Here is a 22,700-nt window from a genome sequence, read left to right on the forward strand (position 1 = left end):
CAGTGCATTCCTCTTTGCGTTCAACAGCAAGTGCTCTCACCCACCGCACCATCCTCCCAGCCTTTCACCTTCCACACCAAGTGTCATCTGATAATAGCCTGGCCTGTAAGCCTCAGCCTACGAGAGGATGGCCGCCAGTATCTGGTGACTTGTGGCAGCAGCAGTGGCGACTAACACAGGCAGGGACTTCACAAACCATGCCCAACTGGAGCGGCTTTGTCAGGCACACCGGGCCATCCTAGCTTAGCATCGGTTTTATCGGGACAGTAAGAGCTAGATGCTGTGGCTCAGCAGCCAGGAGTGCTGGCTGCTCTTGCAGGGTACCCCCATTTGGTTCCCAGTACCCATGTGATGACTCACAGCTATTTATAAATTCCAGTGGCTCCAATACCTTTCTGATTTCCAAGGGCACCAGGCATTCACATGGTGCATAGAAATACATGCAGGTAAAACATTTATACACATCTTAAAAATTGTGAAACATTATACCAGCCCTGTATGTCTGGCTGAGGAGAAAGGCTTCAAACACAGCATTTACGAAGTGTTTGTTTGAGAAACTCATAGAGCATAATTGTCTTGTATTATATCTAACTATTATTTGAAATAAGAATGTCTGTGTTTCAACTACACACATACATAAAAGATTTTCACAAATGCAAAGAACCACTTAAGTATCTTTGTTTAATTTGGCATGTGTTTAAAATTTCATATGAGCCTTTAATGTCTATAATTCAGTGGTTTTTAACACATCCACGAGATCAAGTGGCCATCATCCCCAGCCTGAGAAAACTTTTCTTGGCTCCTACCTCCAGAAGCCCCATAGCCAGGACACTGTCATCTGGCCGCTCCTTGTAACCAGTCTGTTTCGTGTCTCCATGGATTTGCCTATTCTGAATATAACAAATATACAGACTCACACAATATATGCTCTTTTATGATTGACTTCTCCCTAATGGCAAAATGTTCTCAGGTTCAAGTGTGTCTTAGAATATGCTATATTCCTTTTTGGAGCTGAATATTATTATGATGTTGTATTGTAGGTGCAAGCCACATTTGATTCATTCATTCATCTCCTGAAGGATATTTTATTGTTCACTACTTTGGGGAATTATGCGTATTGCGTATAAACCAATAAAAGAAACTGTGGGGCAAAGATCTTTCTGGGCAACTGCCAAGCTGTTTTCCAAAAGAACTGAACCATCTCCAGTCATATTTCTGTCCTACTTTTAAAGTTCCTCCTTCAGCCCTCTTTCCTTTCCTCATCACATTCTCTTAAAGCAGAATGCAATTCATTTGCTTACACACATCACCTTAAGCAATCATTTGCAGAATTATCTTAAGTTCACACCTACAAATCACAACAGTAGCACTGATGTAAAGTAGGACCGCTTTGCAGCTTTGTGACTATCCGAGCCCTTAGGAAAGAGAAGGCTCACTGACTTAAAATTGATGCCAGCTCTAACGTAACACACATCGGTAGGTGCAGGTCTCCTCCACCTTAGCATAAAGCATAGATGCTAATGTAAAGAGAGGTCCTGTCACACGGCACAGTCAAGACTGCAATGTTAAAATTACACCTGTGCATCCAGTCTATGAGCACCACTAAAGGCTTTGTCGTACACCCCGACAGACAGCTAGAATGTGAAGAAGTCATCATTCCTGTCCATGTTTCAGCATGCCATACTCTATGCTCTACAGTAGAGTAATGGTTGTGATAACAGGCTTTAGAGAGCTGGTTCTGGATAGACTCCTAATCTCGCTATTGTAGTACCATCACTCAACTCTGAACTTGACCCAGTTCGTTTGTGAAGTCACTTGTTTTATTCCATTTATCTACGGAGCCTTCGTCACTGCTTCAGCAAAATCTTTAAAGAAGAACTGCTAATTGACATTTCACCATCACAAAGAGGATTAGGCAACATACCCAGTGCAAGTCACAAAATCGACAGATGGTTTAGAGTGTAAGTTGCCGAGCAGACAGGCAGATTTGTCAATAGAAAGGAAATCTGGCGGTCATTCAGTACTGAGCAAAGCTCAGTTATGAACATTTTGATGCTAGTCAGTGCACTAATAGCATTGATTAGCTGGGAAACTAAATTAAATACACGCAGAACTGTAAAGTTGGCTTTGGGGGCTGTGACAGCTACAGACAGAAAGTCACCAAGGGATAAGTAAGTGAGTCATAGGCCATAAATTAGGGAAGAAGTGAAAGCAAGAGCAGAGAGTCGTCAGCCTATATTTAGAGGCTTGGGAAGAAGAGAAAAGGCACCAAGAATTGGAAAAATAATTCAGGAAACACACCAAAGTGGAATCAAAGTGGAAGATGCTTCTTGAGAGTCATGAAAGCCGGTCCAGTAGGGGTGATGAGCACCAGCCATCTGATTAATGGGCACAGTCAGATGGTGCAGGACATTCGGTCTCCATTGGAAGGTGCCAGAATGGGTTTCCAGTACTACTTGAGCAAAGCCCCAGCCTCTTGCCATTCACCAGCCCACAGACGGAAGGTGGCTAATGCACTTTCCAGATGAAACATTCTGTCCTAAAACCTACGGCTGCTCCAGTTCTTATATTTTGTCATCGACGAGCACAAGGTGAGGGACAATGATTTGGATGCAATTTATACAGACCAACTCTGTCTTCATGTACCACGGCCCAGTTTCCCAATGATCTGGTTCTTGTTATGAACATTGCTAAAGCATGAGAAGACACCAACTGAGAAAACATTAGTGCAATTTCGCAATTTCGCAGGAATTCATGTTTCCCAATTTTTAAAATGAGTCAGAGAAGCATTTCTGTTTGGGTCCCAGTGTGCGAAGGTTTGGTCCAAAACCAACTGTGAACTTGTCCCCAAGTAGTTTTATTTTGCTTATTACATAATATAAGAAACCCACTGCCATAAAACCTACTGCATTTTCACCAGTGGAAAGCAGCGATACATTTTGCATTTAATCACTGCATAAACAGATCCATTCTCTAAAAAGAAATATTTCAATCACAACGAGTAACTGTAAAATCTGTTTAATGATTTATAGACTTCATCCATAGGCCGGAATTCTGCATTGGTTTTTCTGCCAAACTAGTAGTTAGCTTACATTCTATTGCTAGAGAGTCATAGAAAAATTAATCATAGTAGTCATTTGTTTGATGATCTATGTTCATTTACTGACACATATTTTAAAAGAGGTCATATTGTTATCTTCTTTTATGTAATAAAACTTCTGTGATCATTTGAAAATTTACTTGAAAGAAATCATTGGCTTTTAGAATATGAGAAATAAACACTATAACTAGACTCCCTTGTTTATATTTGTGCTTTAAATAAATGTTGAGCAAGAGTGGAAGGAACGCAACTCTATAAAAAAATTTAAGTGTAAATATGATTCCCCAAGCCCTTAGATGCATATAATTAAGGTGAACTGACTTAAAACAATAATCATGTTATTAAAATATAGACTACTCCTGCTTTTTTATCTAGGTTGGACTTGACAGTTTTGCTCAGGCAAAAATACATTTCATAAGAAAAAAACTTCTTAACAATTTCTGTTTATTGTAAAACATTGTGGTTCATTCCCTCTGAGGGTGAAGGTTAATTTAGTCACTTTCATAAACTTGCTCACTACTTGGGAAACTCTCTTCACTATATCACATGTATATTCAAAAGCGGTTTATTCATACAACATATATACAATATTTAGTGGGTAAAATGTAAACTTTATTTATGTGCTTTCATTTTCATCAAGAATATATTTCTTGATAGAACATTTTTCTCATGATTCTATACCTTATAGCTTAAGTACAAAATTGAAATCAGGCTACTTGCCACATTCATTTATAAAACTCAAACTGAGGTAGAACATTGAGGTTTCCCCAAAGATAAAAACGAAGCAGTGCTTACTGTGTCGCATGGCATTTGAGTTGTGTTAAACTCAGGTACCAACAACACATTTAACATTTTCAACTAACACTTTTCTTCATTTTCCTATACACCAGACTGCATCTTGTTACTCCCTCCATGAGTCTTATTTGAAAGCCACAGACCCTAACTGCTGCTTACGGTCTAAAACTCAGACCAATGGGCAGGATGAGATCACCACTTACTGACAGAGAAGAGTAAGTGTGAGGGGGGACGGAAGAGTGAGATGCTGGCCCTCAGTGTTACATGAGCTTGTGTCCCTGCCCCATGCTTCCATCCTAGATTCTCCAATACATGTCTCTGTGAAGTCCTCCGATCAGAAGGAACACTGTGTCCTGTCTGCTCAGCCCAGAGGGCAGATAGGGTGAGCCGGATGCAATGTCTGTAATGTGGTGTCTACTGAACCTGGCTGACACTGGAAGAACTCATGGGACCACAGAAGCTTAGCTCTTTTCTAAACCTGGTTTTCTCTCACCCACAATAAATACTTTAAACTCCCGAATATAGAACTTTGAGTTTAGATACTTCTGTAGCTGTTATGATGGAAAATGGCTAAAGATTTTGGCAAAAACAATGAGCTGTTCCTTGCTTATCTTATTTTCTCATTCTTAAAACAATTTTACCTAAGGTAGTTAAGATTATTGACTGTGTAGCATAATCACCATAAAGACTGTAAAAACGCTTTCAGGCTTGAATGGAGAATTCTCAGGTACACGAGTGTACGTAACATGGTGGAAAGACCCGAATAGAACCAAAGCACTATGTCTTTGTCTCCAAGAGAATAATCTGACAAGATAATCGGATAATTCTTCGAATCCATTTATTCTTTCCTAAGACATCTAAAGTCTTTGAATCTTATCAAGTGTGGAAACGACAGGAAGCAGCACTGATCCAGACTCTATTACAGTCAAAACAGTGAAAAAGAAGTCTGGGGACAACTGAACTCATTCTTACTTATTCAATAGCTTCTCTCGGGGAAAATATCCTCAGTTGAGCATAAACCAAACAGCCTGAGGAATAAACACAATTCAAGAGCAAAGGCAGTTGTCTTCATTTGAGATGAAGAATGTCTTACCTCTGTGGAATATAGAACATGTGTTGGGGAGGTGGTTTATAGAGGACTCCTTCATACACAGGCCACAAACCACTTAAGATTCTGAAGAGAGAGCTTTTCCCACAACCATTGGGACCAGTTATCAAAAGATGCATCCCTTCTTCTACCTGAAGTCAGAAATAAAATAGTAAGTTGCAATACTTAATAATTTTTTCCATTTGGTAGTGATTTAGACATTCAATCACGTGATAATATTGGACGTTAAAGAAATCAAAGAAAATGTATCAGGATAGAATGTCAAGTCTGGCTTTGACAATTCTCTAAAGCTAAAAGTATTGTAAAATTAATTGCAAGAAAAAGGATCTTCTTAGAATGAACACTGACTCTTCAACACTTTAACTGAGATATCGTTATCAGATCTACACACATGTAGAGAAATGAGCTACACAGGAAAGAAGATGAATCATATGGTCTAAATTAAAAATACATTACATTTTATATATACCACTATTTAATTAAATATACACAAATCCAAATGCAACTGATAACTGAATATACTATAAAACACAGTCACCCAAGGGGCCTGCTGGGTTCTTAATTTTTTACTTCAGTGTCTGAAATGCTACAAAAGCACACAATCAAAGAGAAAAGATTATTCTTAGTCTGCTTCATTCACAAATGTAATAAATATACTTATGAAACAAAACCAGATGAAAGCAAGGGCACTGTACCATAAAGTATGATTGAAGTTGAATTTAAACACATATAAGCAAGTCTCCATATTCCAGACTCTAGTTCTGAAGAGTCATTTATCTAAGGATTTAAATAATTGAAGGAAAAAAAAGGTTGTGCCTGTATCGAATATGTACAGAACCTTTTTCTGTATAAAATATAACATAAAGGGGTTGAATGTTATCAGGTTTGGGTGTCATGGAGCCCATCTCTCACTTAGGAAGACTATATACACATAAAATATCCACCCTCTTTATATAAGTTGTGATCATATACGTATATCATCCACTGATAAAACAAGTTACTTGTTATCAGAAGCTCCCCTTTATCATTTGTCTTAGTTACCAATTACATTTAAACAGCTGGACTTCGGGTCTCTGCACTGTGCTCAGTAGGGTGGGGGGGCTGCCTTCCTATCCCACGTGCAGGACATCATGAAGAGCAAGGGACAGGAACGCTGCTTACAGATTTGATCTGTTTTATAATCAGTGGTGCGAAAAAGAAGATAAGATGAAGGGACAAGAGGCAGAGCTCTCTACAGGATGTCTATGTGTTTATATTTCCACAAAATGGACAAAAAAATCTTACTTTCTGTCATAGAGAAGACACAAATGCCAAAAACAAACACAAAGGTGAATTGGTGGCATTCCAGAAGGTCCTGAGGAGAACATGCAAAGAATGAATTCTGACATGTGTCTTCTCTCCTATATTACTTGACGATGGATGATTAATTTGACAGATGCATGAGTACTCGCCAGTAGATTTTTGGAGTAGTACATTCTTAAAATGCTCTAAAAGGGTCAGTTTCTATTAGGAGTTCCTAGAAATTTAACATGTTTTTTAAAGTTGGAAAACTTTTTTATATTTATATATTTCTTTAGCATAAGTTCTCAGTAAATACTGATTAAATATACTTTGAATTTTTTGATAAGTCAAAATTTTAATTTTAAAGTACAACAGATAGGATGAAAATCATTTCCCTTAAAGAATATGTGTTTTCCAGCTGTGTGGTGGTGGTGCACACCTTTAATTCCAGCACTCAGGAGGCAGAGACTGGGGGAGCTCTGTGAGTTTGAGGCCAGCCTGGTCTGCAGAGCATATTCCAGGACAAGCTCCAAAAGCTACAGAGAAACCCTGTCTTGACCAACCAAAAGCAATAATTTTGTATTTCCCAATTAATACTGAAAAGACACAACTTTTTATCCCATTCTATGGAGACTAGAATTGAAATACAGTTTCCAGGGGCAAATATAATAGCAAACAGTATGTTGTAACAATGTACATCTTTATGTATTTTTAAAGTTTGTAAGCTTCTTCTACTGGATTACTGTTTATTTTCTACAAGAGGCTGAGCTCTGGGTTTTAATTCAGGGTATGAGGGCTCTACAGTGGCGTAGTTAGAAGATAGTAATTCAGGCCTTGTCACCTATTTATTTAAAAATTAGAGCAACAAGAACCAGTAATATATTACCTACACTGACAAAGCAACTACAAAAACACAGAGTCATATAAAAATCACAGACTGTTTCTGTTACTTTGTTTTCCAGGGTGAGGACTGAACTCAAGGTCTTTGCATGCCAGGCAAGCACCCTAAGCACTTAGCTTTATCCCCGTCTAAATTACCTAAGTATTGATAGATAATAAAATATTTCATATTTGAAGTGAGTAGCTAATTGGTACTCATGTCCTATTCTAATAATAAAACCATTCTGTAGGTTTATAATGAAATGATAAATCCTGACCAAGTTATTTCTCTCAAATTTATTAATAGAATTTCCTATGTGTTTAATGTATTGAGTCCTCTCTTTTCAATATTCAGTAACCTTAATCAATTGCAAATATATCTCTAATAATTAAGCCTAGGCTAAGATCTATTCCAAAATCATTAGTATTATGGTGTTCATGACTCAATAGTCTGATCATGCCTTCATTTAAACATGGCTCAGCTGCCTTCATTTTAGTTGGTATGGTTTGAATCTGAAATGTCCCCCCTCGAATCATGTGTCAATCACTAAGTCTCTAACTTCGGTTACATTTTGGAAGGTGGTGGAGAGCCTCGGACATGAGTCCTACCTAGAAGGAAAAGGTCAGTGGAAACGTGTCCTCAGATTGTTTCTTGATCTGACCCTTCGTGCATTCTCTTTCTCTACTTTCTATCTAGCGTGCACTAAGGACTTTCCTTTGGTACTCGTTCCTGGAAGATGCTCAACTATTTCTCAGGCCCAAAGCTGTGAGACGGCTCAACCCTAAGTAGATCCCCTAAAACCAGGAACCAACTAAATACTTCCTCTTTCTAAGTTTTCAGTGTACTGACACAATGACTTAAGTACCTAATACAAAATGTTTGCCATTTTATTCTTAGTTCTAAATGTATGTTTAAATTTCACAGAGCTTTAAAATCAGAGTCATGGACTTACAAAATGTTCTTGTACTTCTTAGTTTTGTAATTAATATATAGAATATTAAATCAATTTTTTTCAACAGAATTAAAACCTGAAGCTGTATCCATGAATCTTCTGATTATTTAAAGTAGAAATAAAAGTTAGAAAACATGTATTAGATAAACTGAATTTGATGATGACCTTTGGGGGAAGGCAATACTTTTAGAAAGTATGTAAGACTGTAGTCTTACAGATTTCTTAATAACTTTTATAAAAAGTTAAAATTCATTTCCAGATATTACTTTCTGATATTTCCTCTTGTTCCCCAAAACTACCTTGAACAAGTCTCAGTGATCTGTAATTTGATTTTCAACCTAGCACTAAAGCAGCTAAAATGAAAGTTCTCTTTTCTCTCTGCTTTCTGAGGAAGTTACTGCTGCTGCAACTGAGCCGCTGTGCATACCTTTTTGACTTCCCCTTTTCCACACGCTCCTCTCCAAGTATTTAACATAAGGTACATGAATTCTGAGTTGTTTTCTATTAGTGTGAGGCCAACAACCAGAAGATTCTTGACTATCATCTTACTTTGAAGTTTAGCCTTGAAGCCACCACTTCTCCCGCTGGTGTAATTATGGGCACATTTTCACAAATGATTCCATGATCCACATCAATAACTGTTCCTGTAATCAAGGAATAGTTTGTGTTACAAAGGCCATCACAAGTTACTGCTAATTAATTTGAATAATATAATAGAATGAATAAACTCAATTATAAAGATAATTCACATCTATAAGTCATAGGGAAAAAATAAAAATACATGAGTCAATTTAACATCTATATTTAAATCCACTTAGAAAATGTTTCTGAGAAAAGAATCTTAAAATCAAAATCAGTATCTTTATTCTCACAGACTTAAACTCTATCTGATGTAACCTAGCCACACAATTAGAGTTATTCGGTTCCTCTATTTCCTACAAAAAAAAATTACACTGTTCCAAGAAACGAATTAGGAAGTGAAATATTTTAATACATGACAAACATTTAGAAGTAGAATAATGAAAAACAATCAGGCAGTGGAATTAGTTCTATTTATTAGTTCAAACTTTAAGAGCAAACGATTCTTTCAGCCACGTGCGCTGTCTGCAAACACAACATGAAAACATTTCCCAGAATGTCACTGCCACATTTCCTTCCTTCCCTGTTTGTCAGCACAATATTACAGGCCGCTGTTTAAATAATGTTTGCTGTCCAAATTCTAGTTTCTTTAACTCTGAAAAGCTGTTTTCTAGAAAAGAATCCTTTAGTTCTTTTCATAAGACGACACTGAATCCCACATCATGAAACCCCCTGAAATTAGTTACCTTTAATTGCTAGGGTGTCACTGAGAGGTAGCTCCACGTTCCCTCCATTCTTGCTATGCTGGTCAAGCTCCTGAGTGACATTTCTCTTATAAATGCCTCTTTTCACTTCATCAAAGACCCAGAACATATTGTAGACTCTAGCAGTATAGCCTGCTAGTTCAGTGATCTAAAATCAGTATGTAAAGAATGAGTTAATACAGCCATAATAGATACTCTAAAATATTATGTAGTATATAAACCTCTTAATTTGATGCTGAAGATTCTACTTTATTGTATATGACAGGAAAAAAAACCCAATACATCTGATTACTGAAGCAAACCTTGGTAAGAAGCTTGTTAGGGACAATAAAGAAGACAGCGGTATAGGTTTTGTTGGAGTTATAAAACAAAAATATTGATTTACCTCAGGGCTCAAAATGAACTGAGAAGCTTCTGTAATATTAATGAGTCAGGCATGTCTTTTAGTCACATTTCTGACTTGTCCCGCTTAATGAAAGGGTGATCCTTTATATTTGCTTTCGTTTGTTTGTTTGTTTGGGTTTTCTGTTTGTTTGTTTTGTTTTTGAGTCAGAGACTCACTGTGTAGCGGCTCTGACTGGCCTCATACTTAAAGAGATCTTCCTGCCCTGCCTCCTAAGCATTGGGATTAAAAACATGTATTACAATTACCATCCCTTTTCTTTTTCTATTTAAACTAGATCATTACTCTGCATATGTAGCTTAGTGATGGGACACTTGTCGAGCATAAATGAAGCCTCGGGTTCGCTCCTCCATAAATACACACATATATTCAAAAAATTCAAAACAGAACAATGAAAAATAATATGACAAGGACTCTAATTTTATTTATTAGTTAAATATTAAAAGCAAACAATTCTTTCAGCCACATTTGCCGTCCCCAAATAGAACCCGAGGCAGTTTTCCTACCTATAAGCAGCATCAAGAAGCAGGTTTGTTTATACACATGTGGATAGGGATTTATTAAATAGGAGAAAAGTACTTTTGATCTCATTTATAAACAAACGTTTCTAAGCCAAATGTTGTCAAAGTTCCTGTTTCAGCAGAGGAATAGCTGCAATAGAGGGGACACATTGTGAAAGAGAGCCCAGGGAGAGGCTTCAGGACCTTTGCAGCATAAACCCCACAATCCAGCCTCTGGACTGAAGACAAATATGGCTTCAATGCTCAAGGGAAGCTGTAAGTAGATGATTTTTTTCTAGATAAGATTTTAAGATAAGATGAAATGAATTTCTGCTTTAGTCCACAAGGCTCCATCGAGAGACACTTTGCTCTGGTTGTGCCAGCTGTTCTAGGCTAAGCTTCTGCTGGTTTTCTAGTATGCCAGAGCGGCTTGCTCTCAGGGGACTGTGAAAGGTGACTTGTCTTAACTGTATCATTTGGCTCAGCAAAAGAACTGGAAAACTGACACCAATGAGCATGCATGTCACAAAAGACGTCTCGTAACCGTCATCTGTAGATTAACGCACGGATGCTGGCAGATGGCCGAGAGCTTTGTGAGTAAAACTTAAGCTATAATGAAGAGGTGTTAGTGTCACAGGCCTTCTACTGAAGAGAAGGCCTGTAATTTGACCATTTATTGATGTACATTAATGTTATAGCTATCTAAAGGATGACTTTGAAAATGGTATCTGGAAGGAAGTCTTGAGCTCTTAAATAGAGGCAAAAAGAAAGACAGTTTAGCAAAATACAGACTTAAAAGAAACATGTGTGTCCTAGTGAGGACTTCTACTGCTGCGATAAAAGGCCATGACCAAAAGCTACCTGAAGAGGAGAGGGTTTATTACGTCCTACAACTGCTAGGCCGCACTCTGTCACTGAGGGAAGTCAGGGCAGAAACTGAAGGCAGGACACTGCAGGCAGGAACTGAAGCAGAGGCCCTGAGGAGCATTGCTTACAGGCTTGCTCCCATGGTATGTTCAGCCACTTTTGTATACAACTCAGGACCACCTGCTCAGAAAGGGCAGTGGGCACTCCCCACCCACAGTGACCTAGGCCTTCCCACAACCCGTACAATACCCCCACAAGCCAATCTTATTAGAGACATTGTTTCAGTTAAGTTTCCCTCTTTCCCATGTCCGGCTCCATGTCAAGTTGACATAAACCAAGCAGCCAATTGGACAAATAAAAATATTGGCACAGGGAAAATCTAAAATTACAGAAGAACTAAAAAGGAACAGGAAGCAATGGGTGAGTAGACTGGGATAGACACTGCAATGGGAAGGGGATGTCTATGAATTAAAAGTATGCCAGTAGACAGGAGCTTTGGGTCACTAGGGGCTTTGCTGTGGAAGGTAGAATCCTGACTAGGAAGGAGTCTTTGCTCCTTGCAGCTCGTGGAGAAGGCATGATGACTTCTTATCTGCTCACAGTAGCACAATGTGCTTTTAAGAAGTGAACAATCTTAGATTCATGGCATGTGAAGTTGAGATAATGAAAAATGAAGTAATTTTTATCATTGGAGATAATCTAGGATGGGTAAATGATGACCCTTTTGTGACTTAGTACATTTCAATGTGAGATGGGCAATTTCTTTGTCTTATCTATCTATCTATCTATCTATCTATCTATCTATCTATCTATCTATCTACCTATCTATCTATTTATTTATTGCTTTTTTCCTCCCTAGAGACAAGGTTTCACTGTGTAGCCCTGGCTGTCCTGGAACTCACTCAATACATCAGGCTGGTCTCTAACTCCTAAGAGATCTGCTCCTTCTGTCTCTCAAGTACTGGGATCAAAGGCGTGCACCACCACTGTCTGGCATTGTCCAATATTAATAGTAAATATATTGCTTAATATTAAAGTGAGTGACATGAAAAAACCCTATCCCTTAAACTAGGTACCAAAATTATTGAAATTACTGTTTAAAATTTTAGAAATTGAGTAGTTTAGATAAGTGATACTTAACTGTTGGTTTTAAGGTGGAAAAAAAAATCCAAATCAGTAATCAGTTCTGTAAGGAACTCAGAAACTTTGAAGCTGTATCACACATGGTACTTTAGTTAAATTAGGAGATAATTTTGCAATGGTACTTGAACATTCATATTGCTTTATGATTTATAAAATTAATTAATAGAATTTTGGAAATATCGTAATTGAATAGTCTTTTTAATCTTAACCCAGTGGTAGCCACAGGTCTCATTGTTGTTGTTTTGCCATCCTTTTAAAACACACTTACTAGCCACATACCTAAGTATTGAAAGAACACTGGGAGGGAAAGATGAGCAATGAGATCGCTGTGGTCAGAGAGTTCAGGGTCAGCTACCAGGGTAAAGTGACAGAGACAGAGAAGCCCGCCCACGTGCTTCAAAGACCACTAGAAGTGGTATCACGAGGTTTTATATTTTCCCGATGAGATTTTATCAATGAAGGATGAGCAAAGTTTGCAAGATGTAAAGCTGGTATTATTAACTAACACTAGTGAGCACTGAAATGCATTGATCCCACATTATGAACTTTTGACACCCTGAAAAATCCTTGCTGTCATCGCCCCAACTTACAAGTAAAGAAACAGGGATCTATGCAGACAGAAATCTTGAGAAGATTACGTGATTTGCAAATGATAAAGTCTGAAGGTAAATCAAGCATGGGCTCTAGAGGTCACATAAGAGAGTGAATCTTTTTTGTTCTTTTCATTTAGAATCAAGTAAAATTATGCTTGTAAACAGAAATAACTGACCACATCACCGTAGAGTTGCCACCCTTGACCTCAATTAAAAGCTTGGCCATTTATAGAGAGAGTGAGAAAAAAAAATACCTGTTTCTAAAATGCTACGCATACTTCATCATTTACACTTGGCTTTCAGATGCTTTTATATTTTACGCAAATTTGCAAGAAATTCAAATACCTCTTTGTATGAAGACATAATTCTTTCAATAGCATCAGCTCCAGAGGCCAATAAATTTCGGGCAGTGGTGAAGGCTTCTGTCCGATCACTAACCATTGCCTGCTTTGGGCCGTCCTCCAGATCTAAGAGAAAAATCACAGAAATGCTAAGGTTTTTCCCAAGTAATTGTCTTACTTTATATCAATTATTATGGCTAAAATAATAATATTTTATCACTACCAGCAATTTCCTAGAAATACATTTAATTATTATTATTAAGTATAATAAATACTATGTATTAAGTTTTATTAGAGGTTCCCTTTTGCATTATTTAATTAGAACAAGAAGTTAGTACAACTAAATCTATAGGCATTAGGTTATTTCCATTGAGCTTCCTTTAGACATTTCCTGTATCCAATTTTCTGCTACTATTACAACTGTAATGAGCTCTCCTGATATTCTCAATGAAAGTACTACCTTGAGGGCGCTGAGAAATGATTCAGGAAGTGCTATCTATGCAAGCACGGGGCCCTGAGTTTGAATTGCCTGTACCCACAATTTAAAATGAAAACTGGGCATGGTAGTCACTTTAGCCCTGGAGGAGCAGGAGGGTCTCTGGCGCTCATTGGTCAGCCAGCATAAATCAATGAGTTCTGGGTTTAAAAAAAAATAAAGAAGAAAGGGAAGTAGGGGTTTTGTTGAGATGGTTCAGTGGGTAAAGCCACTTGCTGCCAAGCCTAATACCTGAGTTTGATCCCCAGAACCTACATGGTAGGAGATAACCAACTCCCAGAAGTTGTCTTCTGACCTCCACATGCACGAGGTGGCATATATGTACTTGCATTCATGCATTAACACAGACACACACAGAGTAATACATGTATACATGTATAATATTTTTAAATAATACAAATTTCATTTTAAAAATTAAAGTTAGGATACATAAACATATAGGTGAAGAGTTATCTCAAGAGATACCTGACATTGACTTCTGATTTTCACACAATGCACCCATATGCACACATGCATGCATACACACACATGCATACATGCACAGGTCCATGTAAACATGTACATACACCATATACCATTCCATTTCTACCAGCCTACTAAGTAGAATACAAAAAATAATTATGGTAAGGTTCCTATAACAGGAATCTGAACTAGTCTGGCCCTCATAATTTTGATATTTTCCTCCTTTCTCAAGGATTTTTCATCCTAGAGTTAAGCTGAATCGCTAGCATGTCCTCCTCTGTTAGTCCGTTGGAATTTACACATTTGATTTCTCTTCTCACTGTGAGTCCTAACTGTGTCTTTATATTGTGATCCTCCAACGTCAACCACCTGAGTTCTAGGATAATAGTTGTGCAGCACATGCTTGGCTCTAGATATCTTTAAAATATATTTAAATACATAATGAGATATAGATAATTAATAGAAAAACCCTGTGGGGTTCTCAACCAGCTACTGAAATGGTGAATTCATCCACGAGCTAAAACCAAGAAAGGGTTAGGATTTCAACCATCTGGTTGGCCATCTCAACAAATCACTGGGTTTTTATGAATGTGGGTTAAAAGGGGTTTGACCTTTCACTGGCAACCTCTGTTGAACAAGAACAACAACAAAAACCCATTTGCGCAGATGGACGGGGTTGGTGTAGGATCACAGCTCTGGGGCTGCTTTGGCAGATTAATGCCTTCTGGGGTTTCTTTATGCTTTTAGCAACAAAGTAAATATTTTCCCACAGTGTATAACTTTTAAACTACCATGTTTTTTGGCAGGTACCGTGGAAATGGAGCAAGTAATGATAAGCCTGCATGAACAGTCACCTGCCTGGCCTCTCTAACAAGGCCAGATTCCTTAATGTCAGAGATATAAATCCATGACCTAAATGTTCACCGATCTTATTTCTCAGGTCAGCACATCTGACTTTTTAGTGAGGAACAACATCCCCACTGACAAGTTTTCCTCTTACTCAGTAGGGATGCTGGGAGCTGAACTCTAGATCTCTGTAAGAGCAGCAAGTGCTCTTAACCACTGAACCGTGTCTCAAGCCATTGTTTCATTCATTTCTTCACCTTCTTATGTCATAAAACATATAGTTTCACACAATTATTTTATCTGTAACATGAGAGACAACTAAGTGATTAGGCTCAATACATACATAAAGACACACACACACACACACACACACACACACACACACACAGAGTCTTTCTTTTCTACATAGCCCTAGTTGTCCTGGAACTTGATTTCTGGACCCAGGATGTTCTGGAGCTCACAGAAATAGACTTGCTTCTGATTCCAGACTGCTGGGATTAAAGGTTTGCACCACTATACTCATCCTTAAATTAAGATTTAAGACTATATTAGAAAATATGACTTTTTTTATCTTGAAACTTGCAGGAAAATGGTTGTAGCTAGAAAACATCATTTTGAGTGAGGTGGTCCAGACCCAGAAAAACAATTACCACATGTACTCACTTATATGTGGTTTTAAAACATAAAGCAAAGAAAACCAGCCTACAAATCACAATCCCAGAGAGCCTAGACAACAATGAGGACCCTAAGAGAGACATACATGGATATAATCTATATAGGAAGTACAAAAAGACAAGATCTCCTGAGTAAATTTGGAGCATGGGGATCTTGGGAGAGGGTTGAAGGGAAGAGGAGAGGCAGGAAGGGGAGCAGAGAAAAATGTAGAGCTCAATAAAAGACAATAAAAAAAGAAAATATGACATATAATTTCTAGATCTGAAACCTGAAGGTGATATTAGTATCTGTAAAAAATTTTTTCACTGAGTGAAATGATATTTTCACTTGTTAAGTCACCAGAGGTCAAATATGTTTAGCAGAGTGGGCACACAGTACACACGCAGCAACATTCAGTTCTACAGACTTTGAAACATTCATTTCTCTTCTCTGAGGATCTTACATTGTCCACCTCTGCAGGATAGTCTTTGGAATGAGCTCTACGTGATACTTTGTTTCACTTACAATTCCAACATAAAATATCCCTTTCAGCTGGTACTGCCTGTGCAGATTTGTAGTATTTATTTTTAGACATCTCATTACCTCTTGGTAAGTAAGCTAGTTAGTTTCGCGGCATACATGTTTACTTCTTACTAGTCTCAGTGGGGTTAATTTGTCACCATTAATAGATGCATTTTTTTCTATTCTATGAGGATTACACTAGGGTTTTCTAATAAGACCAAACACTGCTAACAACATTGTATGACAATCTTCTTGTTGGGACTATCTCTAATGTAGGTTAAAGAGGAAACTTTTTGATGAATGTTATTAGCTTAAGAGATGACTTTTCAGTTTATGTTTTAACCAATTTCTTAGCAAAGCCGATCTGAAGAGCACATGTTTGCAGTGTTTTTCTTCCCACTGTAAACACTCCTTGGGAAAAGTAGTTATTTGGGTTATGTCTTGAATATGATTACTAAGAATATCTTTTAAAATAGGAATCTAAAATCATTCCTTAGTAAAGTTAAACATATTAAAGAGATAAAAACCAATGTTCACGGCTCCTACTTGAAAGCTTATTTGTGGAGCACATTCATTATGTATTTAGTGCTGACCACAAAGAGGGACTGAAGAGTTACAGTTCACTGACATGAATATATTTTTGCTTAATAATGAGTCAAATTTGACAATTTTAAATACAAAGTTACAACACTCTGTAAATAATTTACAATTTGTAAACAATTTACAATACTTCAAGCGATGCAAATGCTATGGAAACAGTCATTACCCTGAGTTCTTTAGGGAATAAAAGTACGTGTTGATAATGGACAGATTTTCTCTGTTTTTGCTTTGAACTCCCATTTATGCTCTGTGCTTGACTGCATCCTTGAATGTGAATCTATGAAAGCTGAACTCTAACTGTAACCCCTTCATTTCTAACAGGAAAGATTCAAGCTTTCTTATATGAAGAACAGTGTAACACTGTCTTTCTTGCCATTATCTTTTTTAGTTACACCAAAAGAAGAAAAGTTGGTTTAAAAGAAAACTGTCGCAACAAAGAGGATAGAACTGGTTCCTGCAGCTTGATATGCACTGCCCTCGCCCATCACCAAATCACGTCCTGGGAAAGTATCTGTATTACTACAAACATTACTACAAATAGAGAACCCATTCCATGGCAGTCACATGCACCCTGAAACAACATTCCTGGTTATATAATGTAGCCAATCAACTTTCAAATCACAAATCAGGGCAAATTCAATTATAGGAAATTCATATACTTAATCTAAAGGATGTTAGCAACAAAACATGAGGTGTGCTTATGTTATACTCTTTCTGAAGATATTAGTTCACTTTGTGGTTAAATATAAACTGAAAAGTCACTGGGCAATGTAATTAAAATTATTACAGAGAGACTTCCAGGGAAACTATGCTGGACCTATGACCTCCTTGGCAAGGTCCTTAAGGCCATCTGTTGCTTCTTCCATACTGATGGTCTCATTATTGAACACTGAAAACTGCCACTGTTTCTTAGCACAAGTAACTACAGATAATGGCTGTCTACACAGTAACACATGGAACATGCAATGGCATCGGAAAGAGAGATAATGTTAAACATATATTTAAAATTAAGTATGAATGTTATTACCACCATCTGCAAAGCCTGTTGCAGTGATAATAGGTATAGCCACCATAATTAGTCCACAGCTGCTCCACACATACTTCATCAAGAACTGTTCTATCATGATGTACCATAAACGCTTGGATAAAATAAGATTCATCTGATAAGCTAAAGCCTTGTAACTTTTCTGCAGTTGCTTCATTTCTACCTAAAAGGGGAAAAGATAAGAATTAATGTAGCATGGAAATAAATTCTGTAATTACTTAAAGATTCTCTTTAATGATGTAGGCTTATTGTTTTGCCTTATTTTGCATAGCCATTGTTGCTATAATTCTATAGTCAATAAATGTAACTAGATATTAGAACTAGTCATAATATAGTTTAGCTTGCACTTGTGTTATTTTAAAATCATGCTATCCAGTAAATATAATATTGTTTAAAATACACAGGAGTGGCATGAAGCATAGCTCAGTGTTAGAACATGTTCCTATTGCTGACACACATGAGGCCGTGGGTACAGTTCTCAAGAGTTCAGGGGGTGGGGGAGCCAAACAGACAAACAGAAACAGAGAGGCATACATAGAAATAGAGAGAGAGAGAGAGAAAGAAAGAGAGAAAATGGGGGAGACAGACAAACACAAAGAAGTGCACATACACACAGAGGCAGACAGACACAGAGAGGCGCGCGCGCACACACAGTAAGAGAGAAAGAGAGAGAGGCAGGCCGGCAGACAGAAGGTGAACAGAGACAGAGAGATTCATAGTTTGATTTTAAATTTTAAAATATTAAAATTAATTAATATTCTATAAAGGTATGGGTAAGAATGTTAAATACATATTATTCTTGAGAACACTAAAAATATCTAAAACCAAACAAAACCTGTATAGACTACTCTTTAATTGACTCAGTTTCCCAGATTTTGTCTTTTAAGCATTTACATTGAGTTCAATGATCTGAATATAACAAATCAGCACAGCTAACACAACACACAAGGTCAATTTCAAGTGGGAATAGAGGTACTAAATTAGTTTTAAACTGTTCTTTGGGTTGGTTCTGTCATTGGGAAAAAAACAATGATAATTCTTGATGCTTTAAAAGATACACCATTCTGCCTGGTGAGTAAAATGTACCTTTAAGCACTTCATTATATATTGCCAAACCATCGATATTAAGAATTCATGTGTTCCATCCCCCCATTTATATCATACTCAACACCCTGAAGTAACTATAATATGCCACAATTTTATGTACCTGGGGTAATTATTTTCCTGTTGAAGATTTGTAACATTTAAAAATAACACCCTACTGCTTCTACCCACTCCTGTCCCCTCTAATCTTAGTGTTCACTTCTCTACTAGACAAAATTTAATTATATCTGTCAAAAGCACATGTTCAGCATGAACTAAAAGTGAGGGACATGCGATTTCATTAGACACCCCTCTGCATTTCTTAAGTTTCAGGACACTTTCTCATTGATCAGCCTTGCAAACTGTCCAAACTGTTCTCTCTTTGAAAGCCATCTCCCCATCTTGCACAAAAGAACAACAAAGAATAGCACCCCCACACCTCCATCTCAATCCAAAGAGGTTTACTCTTTGTTCCCAAATATGCCTTTTCTTCATATGTACAGAGTCACTCACCAACTTAGTACTGAATTATAAGGAAATGCCTTTGAGGTCAGTTCGGCTGTATTTGAGTAACTGAGGCTATGCACACACTTTTAAAGAGTACTGAAAATTTATTCTCAAGAAACTTCATAAAAGTTTGGACTCTTTAATTCTCTAATAGACTTCAAAAGCTACTGCAATGTATTATATTTTAGAACAAGTTTAGTTAACAGAGGACTCTGTAATGTTCAGAAAGTGGGCCTGTCAATAGGATAACAGATGGTATCTAGCCCTGCCGTGGCTGCTTGGCCAGTCTCACGTTTCACCCGTTGCTTTAATGTCTGTCTTACCTTATGTCCTCTGTAGAAGGCAATTTCTTCCACGTTGGCTATGATTCTGGAGTGAACGTACCGCAGATAGCCTTTCCTATGAGCTTCTTCAGCCACTAGTGTGCCAAATTTAGGAGAGCAAGCTCTCAGCACTTTAGCAGTGGCGTAGACCACAAGTCCGGCTAACAGCGTGGGCCCTATTGGGCTCGCCCCTCTGGACGTAGCAGTCCGGATGAGAGTATAGGAAGTTAGGATCACATCTAAAATAGGCTTGGTAAGGTTGGAATACAAGTGAGCGACAGACTGTGAGAACATCATAATGTCTTCAGTAAGGGATTGGTCAGGGTTGGCCAGCCTCCCATCCATATTTATCACCTTATAATAAGTCTGGTTTGCAAAATAGGTTTCGTAGGCATGGTCTACTAAGCGAGTTCTGAAGGCCAAAGCCAGTTTGCATTCCAGGTACCTGATAGCGCTGTTGACAAAGGTGGCAGGAATGGCAATCATAAGCCACTTGATCAACTTGATGACGAAACTCCGAGGCTTCTTTTCCACGATGCTTTTCACGATTTTTCCATCCAGACCAGCCACATAGATAGAAAGAAATGTTCTTGAGATTAGAGCCACCGAATGGAGGCAGAGCCACCCCGTTTCAGTGGTCACAAGTTTTGGAAAGAGGATTTTCCGAAGTTCTAGGAGCTGTTTAAAAAAATCTGCATTCAGTCCCGGCGCAGGCTTTTTACAGCCGATCTCTGTGCAATGCAGTATTTCTCTGTTCTCTGCAGGCGGATAAGCTGCTGCTTCTTCCTTCCTGTGGCCAGACTGCTTTAAACGCTTGCCAATGATGGGATAGAGGGTTTTCAGAGCATATGCCGCAGCCACCAGGCAGGCAGCCCTCTTAGCAGCGCCGGATCTGGTCCATTTCACCCGATAGGCTGCTGCGTTTAGCATATGTATCATTTTCCCAGCTACACAAATGAGTTCCTTTAAAAAGAATTCGTTTTAAAGGCTCATGCTCCGCGGAAAGCCCAGCAAACGTTTCAGAAAACCCCACCGCCTCCCATGCTCTGCAGCCTGTCTCCTTTACTCTTATTTTGTTCTTCAGTGACGGATGCAGCAAAGCTCAAACTCCACCGCATCTACTGGGGGCGAGTCCCTCACGAGCCAGGGCTGGCCAGGCTCCTCCCCCGGGCTCCTCATTGGCCACGATGGCGGTGAGACCCTGGAATCCTTGCCTCTTCTCTTTGAACCTTAAAAATGAAGGGAGAGCCCAAACGAATTCTATCCTTAAACAGGGGTTCAGAGAGTTAAATGTCTATTTCTGGAGAGGTCGAACCAGGTCAGCTGCTGGAGAAGAAACCTTGCCTTTGAGCTACTGAGCATGCTCAGCGTCACTTAGAAACCCTCAGAAGTTTCAGAATATACATCCCGTCCCTAAGATTTCCTTCCACAAGGGGAGGGGCAGGCGGATAGGAAGATTTGCTGGAGCTTTAATGAACCGAGAGAAAAAGAACCAGAGAGAGGAGGGTGGAGTCACAAGAGGGTTAACGGAACGGGCCCAGGGAAGGGAGTCAGACAAGACAGCGATAAGCGCTAGAGCCCAAAACAAAGTAGCAAAGGCAGATATTCTTGAGAATGTTTTGTTCTGAAGCTGTGTCTCCATCCGCCCAGCCCCCACCCCGCCGCGTTCCCTTGTTTCCGTTTTCTCGGATATTCCCAGAACCTATTAGAGTGTGACTGAGAGTGTCCCTTGTAAATAAACTGTGCATTGCAGAAAAGAGTTACACTCAGAACCCCTTTCCCCCACTCTCCCCTTCATTAACTTGTCTTGATAATAAAAATCTTTTCGTTCCATAATTGTCATGTTTAGCAATGTTGACCCGACACATATATTTGTTTACAAAGCGACTTAAAAATTCCCTTGTGTTTTTATTTGAAGGTAAGGTAGCCCTAAGAGGGAGGAGCCATAATATGAACAAAGGAATCAAGACCATGATGGGGATACCCACAGAAACAGCTGACCTGAGTTATTGGGAGCTCATTGACTGCCAACTGACAGCAGGGGAACCCGCATAGGACCACACTAGACCCTCTGAATGTGGGGGACAGTTGTGTGGGTTAGGCAGTCTGTGGAGCCTCTGGCAGTGGGACAAGGACCTTGAACTGGCTTTTTGGAGCCCATTCTCTTTTGAGAGATATCTTGCTCCATCTATAGGGGGAAAGTACCTTGTCCCTGCCTCAAAGAGATGTGCCAGACTTTGTTGACCATGGGATGTCTTACTTTCTCTGAGGAGTGGATAGGGGTGGGTAGGGGGAAGGTTGCTGGAGCGGGAGGAGAGGAGAGAGGGAGTGGGAACTGGGATTGGTATGTAAAATGAGAATAGATTATTTTAAAAAACAAAATAAAGAATTTAATCAGCTGGGAATTGAACTGGAATTAGATGATGGAAAAGGCGGATGTACTTCCACAAGAAATTTTTTCCAAGTTTTTCTTTAGGCTTAGAGGCAAACTACTTGCTTCTTCCTATGAATATTTTTTGCTATTTGCTAAAAATCAAGTATGTTTAGAAATTATTCACAATCCTAGTGAAATAGTCAATAGTCAAGCAAAACTTTTTATATTTAAAAATGTGAAGGTTGCTTTTAATGGCAAAGAAAATGTGGTTTTGCATGACAGACTATTTTTCTACTCCTTTCCTCTGTCTTTCCAACAAATGACATGCACTTCTACTTATCATGAAGGTGTGCATTTAAGCCAGACTACAGAATGGCAAGTTGGAACTGCCAATTTAAACCTTTTACATGTTGTGTGGTGTGGGAGGTCCTTCTGTCTCTGTGTTGCTTTCATTGGTTAATGAATAAAGAACTGCTTTGAGC

At 38.5% G+C, this 22,700-nt stretch overlaps 1 protein-coding gene across 1 annotated transcript in view; it reads right to left on the minus strand.

Moving 5' to 3' along the window:
- Abcd2 (ATP binding cassette subfamily D member 2) overlaps positions 1–21,159 on the minus strand; it is a 39,434-nt gene extending 18,275 nt beyond the window's left edge. The window contains exons 1-6 of the mRNA XM_048444807.3: positions 19,845–21,159; positions 17,914–18,094; positions 13,311–13,432; positions 9,442–9,607; positions 8,666–8,760; positions 4,989–5,134 (exon numbers count right to left, since the gene is read on the minus strand). Of these exons, the coding sequence (XP_048300764.3) occupies positions 4,989–5,134; positions 8,666–8,760; positions 9,442–9,607; positions 13,311–13,432; positions 17,914–18,094; positions 19,845–20,783 (1,649 nt within the window). The 5' untranslated portion in view covers positions 20,784–21,159. The remainder of the gene's footprint in view (positions 1–4,988; positions 5,135–8,665; positions 8,761–9,441; positions 9,608–13,310; positions 13,433–17,913; positions 18,095–19,844) is intronic.
- Between the last annotated feature and the right edge of the window lie 1,541 nt (positions 21,160–22,700).

The sequence above is a fragment of the Myodes glareolus genome, chromosome 19 (assembly GCF_982192425.1).
Source record: "Myodes glareolus chromosome 19, mMyoGla1.1, whole genome shotgun sequence".
Lineage (NCBI taxonomy): Eukaryota > Metazoa > Chordata > Mammalia > Rodentia > Cricetidae > Myodes > Myodes glareolus.